The sequence below is a fragment of the Diplotaxodon limnothrissa genome, linkage group LG14 (genome assembly GCF_057381915.1).
Source record: "Diplotaxodon limnothrissa isolate DT_005_m linkage group LG14, D_limnothrissa_male_GT1.1, whole genome shotgun sequence".
NCBI classification, from domain to species: Eukaryota; Metazoa; Chordata; class Actinopteri; order Cichliformes; family Cichlidae; genus Diplotaxodon; species Diplotaxodon limnothrissa.
This window is the reverse complement of record NC_140609.1, coordinates 13430165-13438162: the sequence shown is the minus strand read 5'-3', so window position 1 is coordinate 13438162 and position 7998 is coordinate 13430165. Positions and strand designations below refer to the sequence as shown.

At 41.0% G+C, this 7998-nt stretch overlaps 1 protein-coding gene across 2 annotated transcripts in view; it reads right to left on the bottom strand.

Moving 5' to 3' along the window:
* Positions 1–416: 416 nt before the first annotated feature.
* The window catches only part of arap1 (ArfGAP with RhoGAP domain, ankyrin repeat and PH domain 1), a 57682-nt gene continuing 50100 nt past the window's right edge, over positions 417–7998 (bottom strand). The window contains exons 31-34 of one of the 2 annotated variants that reach the window (XM_085371696.1): positions 5164–5227; positions 4693–4851; positions 3215–3252; positions 417–2142 (exon numbers count right to left, since the gene is read on the bottom strand). In XM_085371696.1, the coding sequence (XP_085227822.1) occupies positions 3232–3252; positions 4693–4851; positions 5164–5227 (244 nt within the window). In that variant the 3' untranslated portion in view covers positions 417–2142; positions 3215–3231. The remainder of the gene's footprint in view (positions 2143–3214; positions 3253–4692; positions 4852–5163; positions 5228–7998) is intronic. The other variant, XM_085371695.1, reaches the window with a different exon arrangement.

The window sequence follows — 7998 nt, the reverse complement described above, 5'->3', positions numbered from 1 at the left end:
CACCGTTATAAAACCTGCAGGGCTCACCAAAGTTTCTCTCCAAAGTGTATGTGCATCTGTATCCGAGCCCATGTTTTCACAGCTACCCCGTGAAGTGCTGTACTGTGTATAAAGGCACAGAAGAAGCAAGTAGATTACCATGAGGGCAAAGCAGAGCTGGAGGACATCAACCTTCTGGAAGAGAGATTTCTTCCAAGAGTAAAAGGAGTATGCATGTTCCACAGGAAACAAGCAACTAGCAGAATGTGTTTATTAGAGTTTTAGAGATGCAATAATTTGTAAAATGCACAGTAACAGAATACAAAAGGCAGGGACAAAGAAACACACCATCTATAAACAGTATCTAACAGCCTCTGTTGGACTTTTGTTTTACAACTTTGAATTGTAATGATGTAAAAAGGATGAGAGTGATCGAGATTAAAAAAAAAAAAAATCCACATTATGTGAAACATTTAAAATAATCACCTGCATATTTTAACCCATCGATACTTCAGCTAAGTGTTCCAGAAATCACATAAAAGGGATTCTTTTTGTGCAACACAGGTGTGAGCGACTATTTATGTTAGATCACACCGGAACCTGAAAGCTACAACTTATACACAGGCTACCTTTAAACCTGAAAACTAAAATCTGACGATCAGCGCCAAGAACCTTTGGAAAGTAAGTACACCCACTCTAAATGAATGTTGTAAAACAATAAACCACTAAGAAGTACAGAGTGAATACTTTGTATACAACGTGCTATTACACAGTTGAGTCTTCAGGACTCCTGCTGAGGTCAGAGGGCAGTTAATGGCACACTACTGTAAATACATATTCTTCACAGGAACTCAACTTCAAGGTGTTTACACATGTTGATGAAGATCATCACCAACTCAGGTTGAGAAAACAGCATCACAGCGTCCTCTGCTGTCAAAATAAATAAATCTTTACATTACGGGAATCCCACAGGTGAGAACATTAAAAGGAAGCGACGACGAGGAATTGCTCAGCGATGCTGGTAAGGCAACTGTTGACAGATTAATTTCTTTACATTAAATATATACAAGGTTGGATTCATGTAGAAGGAATGACGGAGCATCGTAAAGCACTTCGTTTCTTGTACCTACAGATTATTCAGCACCACTTTTGTGCTCCTTACTATAAAAAACACGATCCCGCGAAAATTCTAAGCTGTGCATAAAGAAGATATTGAAAAGCGACTAACACATAATCTAAAACGTTATAAATACTGCTGGTTAATGTGCTGTATTCTGTAGCTCAGGATTTATTTTAAAAAAAATCATCTACAAAGAGGATGCAGTGCCTGTGAGGATGGGAAGAAAAGATAAAGGAAAAAGAGAAAAAAATAATGCCTTTTTTCAGCACAAGATTCTCCTTGCTTTACTCCCTGAAGGTCTTCATATCCCCATGTAAACGCACTCTATGCACAGTGCTGCACATGTGCACAAAAGTGGCAAAAAGCACAAAAAAACCCTCGGACTAAGGTTTTCCACAGCACCGGCCAATGTCCCGTGGACTAACATCATCCATCACCTGTCATTTTTCAGTCCAGTTTGGTCCCCTTGGAACAAACTCCAGTGAGAAAATCAGGTCACAGTGTCCTCTGATATCAACGTCACAAAAGCTACAATTACTTAATTTAAACTGCACACTGATCCGATGATTTGTTGAGCAAAGAGTACAGAACGTTTAAAAATATGACTCGGCTGCAAAATCAATGTCAAGCTTTTGATGTCTAAAACAAAAACCTGCAGACCATGCTGTGCTGGTGCCCAGGATTACTGGTCTTTTGTGTGCCCCCCCCCCCCAAAAAAAAATAAAATATATATATAAAGAAATAAAAGTTTGTCTCTTATGAGTCCAGTGGAAACATTAGGTGCAAATCAGGTTGGAATCGATTCTGGCCTCTTCAGGGAAACTGTGGTCTGACAAACTGTTTCTCTTCATTCACTTCATCTGTGCACGGAAAGCGGTGTGATCCTGTTGTCTGCTGAATTCTTTTCATTCCAGCACGTGTTCAAAGGAGGTGCAAGGCCATTATCCGCATACATTATAAGTGTTTTTCTCAGTGTCTGCCCCTCGGGAATGAAGTCGTCACTGGAATGTCTAGGGGACATCCGATGAGGCCGATGATCCAACCTTGAAAGAAAACATTCAGACAGTCAGCCTTTCATCAAAATAAAAGAAAACAAATATCACAAGCAGATCTTCTCATTCATAAACATCTGGTAAGACTTGCAGCTTCACTTAGTGAAACTAGCTTTCAGTGTTCTCCCTAAACCTAAAATTAGTTTCACAACATTTTTAAAAGTCCCCCAGGAGGTCAAGCTTAAAATTCTCATTCAGACCACAGATGTCTCGGAGCCATGGCAACCAGATATGAGGCTGCTCATGAGATGCGGACTCAATAAGCTCCGGTCAAGAGTACATATAAACACGGACATGCAGCCTGACCAATGAACCGAGGGATCGGCTTAAACTGAGAGACTTTAACTTTCACTCACACTTTATGATGTCTCGATTTTCAGTCAGAAAAGTCCAAATATAAGAAACAGAAGCATGCTGTATCTCAGAAACTTTGCACAGAAAATACTCATAAGTAACTTAAACAATGATGTGTTATCAAAATTACAAATTCCACAGCTCAAAGCCGAGCCTGATTTAAATTTGGCCGCTCTTCCCTTCAAGATAGTCTCCTTATACGATCATCAGGAGTTCAACCACCAGACTGACCAGACTTTACACAAGCTATAATATATAATATCTGACATTCTAGCATAATCAAACCACCTAGCAATGGACTACATCTTTAGGCCCATCTTTAGGAGTTTGCACCTATCACACCATATTAAAGCACTTTAGCTTTAATATGGTGTGATAGGTGTCATCTACTTTATCTCCACAAAAACTGAATTATGCATGACAAACTATGACAAACACCATCACATTGCCTAGCAACCTAAATTGCTAATTGACGGTAATGTAGCATCCCATGCACTAATAAAAATATTCAGAATACTTTGAGTACTGAGAGACTCGAGCACAACAACAAGTGAGGTTGATCAAATGCACAGAGACTATTGAATGCACAGGAGACACACAGTTCAGGGTGACCAAAATTAATATGCTACTAAAACAGAATTTGTGTGTGATAAAAAAAACAACAACAACCAAAAAACCCAAAAAACTCATGTGTATAAAATGGTCCTACCTTCCTTACTGAGACCATTATCGAAAATCTTTAAGGAACTGAAAGATAAGCATATTTTTGATGAACAACAAAACAGACAAAAATGTATTAACCTGAATTCAAATAGTGCCAAATCACAACAACAGTTGCCCCAAGGCGCTTTACATTGTCAGGTATAGACCCTACAATAATACAAATGGAAAAACTGTGTAGAAAGGGTTAAATGACTGCCAGAAAAGTCCATTTTATAGACAAACAGACACACACACAAACAAACACACACAATCTGTGTACCAGATTTACTCTTTCACTTCACATCGAAAATTGGACATATCGACATGCAGTGAATCTCTTCTCAACTACTAACACACTCGCACTCTCTCTCTCATCCTCTGTGGTCCTATCACCACAGCAATCACGCCTCTTCTCACACTCCAACATCATGTCGATACACTGAACAGGCAGGAATCAATAGAAAATATGCGGCAGGCAACAACACAGCAACCCTGAAATCAGGCTATTGCCGGTGAAAGTTACAGCAGGCTGAGATGAATTTTTATGTGCTGCTGCAATCTGCAGCAAAATATTGAGCGGTTTGTGATAACAAGAAAAGAGCAGGAGGAGACAACTGCATCATCAGATTGTCGACGTTCTGTTCTGCACCGATGACTGAGCACAGGGCTGAGGGGTTTAGGATGGCTGCATGAACACAATATTGATGCTGCTAAGCAGGTCTGGTTCAGTGTCAGAGAGCTTAAAAATATAGTCCGGCGAACTAAGGTGATGTTTGTTCATGCCAAGAATACAGTTCTGTGAGCTGATGAGACACCAGTGCCGTGAAAGTATAGTTTGCCTGCAAGCATGAGCTCTCTCTGAATGTGTTATTGTTTGTGTCTTTAGTGCTCTGAAGCAGGCTTTGGCAGAGCTTCACCAGGATAAGTCTGGCTCAATCAAAAAATAAAATAAAATAAAAAAATCGTCTAAGGCTCTGCACACAGTCTGGATTCTTAAAACATTTTTTTGTTTTGGTTGAACACAAATCATTTATCATCTTCGCAGCTCGTGAAACCACATGAGATTGCATTTCATAATATATTTAATTGATTAGTTTAATATTTTAAGAACCCAGATCCTGCAACGATCGTTAAATCACAGACAAATCATGAAACAGAGATTATTGATCCTGCACAGGTGAATCCCTCAAACTTTACTGAAAAGTTAACAAAGAGAAAAATTGAGCATGAAAAGTTCTGCCTCAGGAGACTGAACGCTTGATTTCATGCACAATCCGATGTATTCTATTCTGAATAGAAATCAGACTCGCAAAGTGCAAAATTGGTATAGGATGTGCGCAAATTTGCACTGCTCTTTGATTCGGCTCATGGTTGAGGGGTCTGGACCACCTGCGCAGCATGAAAGTCTCTGATTAACTGGGCAGCTTTGCAGTGAGCTGCCTGGTTCGTCGTAGATTACTCCCAGTGATTGGTAGATTGACTCACAGCAAGCTGGTCTTGGCTGAAAGCTGCAACGCTGTTCCGCATCTCATTCTCACTGCCACGCAGTGGTATCAGTGACACGTTACCATGACGTGTGTCTGGCAACTCACGACTCACGCGCTTGTGCTGGAGTCCATCCTGAGGCCACACGTTACCGTCGTACTTTACCAAGGAGGAGAAACCGAGAGGAGAGAAGACAGACATGTTACGATACTACAATATAATACTACTACACTGTGAGGAAACTATTTAAATCATTTAACATGGTCCTGGTGAGGATTACTGATTTCAGTAGTGCTGTTTTATTTACTTTCTTTATTACAGTTTCTAAAACTTCTGCATCGCTGCTTGGTTTTTACAAGAAATTCACAGTTTTCACAAATAACAACAAAAGAAATAAAACAAATCATAACACATTTAAATGATTTATTACAAATTTTCCACCTCTCAGCAGGTGTTCAGGGAGGGACATACCTGAATACTGAGAAATGTAGCATACCACTCTCTCATTTCTGACTGGGTCTCACAGCAGAGATACCTGCAAATAAATAGAGGCAGATAAGTGAAGCAGACAGTGCGATAAAAATCAAACTGTGGGCTGAGTGTGTGTGTGTGTGTGTGTGGGGGTGGGTGGGGGGGGGGGGGGGGGGGGGGGGTGTCTTGGGAGACAAGCAAACAGTGAGGCAGAGATGAATTCGAGGACCAGGGGAAATTTGGAAGAAAAAAAAAAGAACAAGAACAAAGGGAGGTAGTGAAAACTGTTAACTGAAATTGACATGTTCTCTCCTATGACACCTGACAGTGACGCCACAAGCGTAAACAGTGAGCACGACTACTAATTTAAACTTCCGCCCAAAACAAACACTGATTATAACCTTCAGCATCCAGCGTGTGTGCCTGTGTGTGCGTGCCTGTGTCCCTGAAAAGTGCGAATTCGTGCCTCTGTAGTGTCTGCATGCATGTACGTGCAAATTTCATGCCACTCAGGTTGCCGTCATAGCCCTCTGAGTCATCAGTCATGCTGCTGTGCTGAATAAACAGGCTGTATTTATACGATTATTACTGTTATGAGCACAAATTTAGACTCCAACAATTATTCGAGTGAAGTCCTCTGAGACAGCAAAACACTGATACAAAGAGACTTTAAAAACAAAACAGCAATGCAGCATGCAACTGACACAAAATTAGGTGCAGTCATAGAATTTGACAGAATACCCACCACACACACACACACACACACACACACCCCCCCCCCCCCACACACACACACACACACACACACACACACACACCCACAGCTCCTCCCTCTCCCTAGTTCACTTCATAATGCCTAACAGAGCTCATTAGTGTTTGCTGGCATTCAAAATGAGACAGCCTCTCTATTCCAGTGCACATACATGCAGCACAGTATCTCCTACATGTGACTTTTTCGTTTTTGCTTGCAATTAACTGCCCGCCATTATCAGCGTCAAAAGACTGAGAGCTGCTCATCTATGATTATGGATTACCAAAAAGCCACAGAATAAAATTTACATGATATTCCTAAAATTTATTAGCACCCTTATAAGCTTAAGCACGAGGTGTGCTGAGAAAATAGTGCTGCAAGGAGGAAAAAAAAAAGAAAAAAAAAGGGGGGGGAAATTAATGTGCTAAGAGTTTTGAGAACATTAAGGGACATTTAGTGCAGATATATTAAAAAAAAAAAAGATTGGGATGATACAGTCACACGGGCGCCTCCTCATCTAGCTCTTTTGATTATTATTTTTCCCACTTTCTTATCCCTCTCCACTCAAAGTTGTATTTTAACTGCATTAAAGTCAACATTTCTTACTCAGTATACAGTATCTCCCCTTCAGCATGACTCTTTGCCCCTCTACCTTCCACCTCTTTCTGCATCTTCCTTGCTCCCTCTCATGTCTGCTTGTTGCTGCAAGGGACACGGCGATGGAGGCTGACCAAGAAATTATACTACCTACAGCATGACGGGAGCAGCTGTCCCATTACAACTACGAAGATGACTACAGATGCTAACAATGCATACCCAGTGTAACATGTACACACAGTCGCGCGCACACACACACGCACACGCACACGCACACACACACACACGTGTACGACATAAAATCGTTTCGAGGTCAGTAAACACAACCAGAATTCATACATAAGGCACACGGGATTATAAGGGGCACTGTCGATTTTCAGAAAAATCAAAGGATTGATTTTAAGTGTGCCGTATTTTCCAAACAACACGGTAATAACGACGGCCCGCTAGCACGTTCTACCAAAAATAGTGCTTTGTTGTGTATCTGACGGATGAAAGCCAAACCAGTTCCACACCACTGAAGTTGCAGCATTTTTACAAACCAATTCTGGTTCATCTATTTCATTTAACGATCTGCTTTCGCTCTTCTCATTCTGCATCGCCGCCATGTGTGTATGTAAACAAAGGCATTGCGCATGCGCGTTTTACCCATATTCTATTGCAATATTTCATTTTCCTATCGTTGCCCAACATTACACCGGTATTACCGTAAACGGTATGATATAGCCCAGCCCTAAGCACAATGCAAATCTCATGAACTTGGATTTATTCACAATAGAACAATGAAACCTGAAATTGAAATTGACGCCAGCAACACGTCTCTAAAAATTTGAGCTGCCAACTTCTGTGAGAGAAATCTATTCCCATTCTCGTCTGATATCAGATATATATAGCTGCTGAACCTCACGGCTTACTTACTCCACCTTACTAATGTTTTCTACAGGCAGACCAGTTCAGCACCTGGACTCTTCGACAGCAAAGCCATGCTGTTGTAATAGATGCAGCATGCAGTTTAGTATCATCTTACTGAAATATGCACGGCATCCCCTGAAAGGCTTTCTGGATGGGAGCATGTGATAAACTAAAACCTCTGGACATCTTTCATCATTAATTGTGTCTTTCCAGATGTGCCAGCTGCCAGTTCTATGTATGTATGTAAGTATGTATTGTATGTATTTAGGTATTAATGCATGCAGGTACCATCAGACATGAGCACGGAGGTCCCTCTCTGCTTTAATCTAGAGACTGCAGTGTCCATGTTTTGCACAATGCTAATCATTCTGACAACAGAACAGTTTTCCACTTTGTCTCAGTCCATTCACATCTTCATGTGTTTCTGGTTCTTTGCACGATAGCGCTTTAACCTGCATTCATGAACCGCACGATGAGCTGTGCTCACAGATAATGATTTCTGGAAGTCTTCCTGAGCCCAAGCAAGCAGCTTACAGGCATTTACAGGCATGATTTTTGACCTTGTCCCTTACATA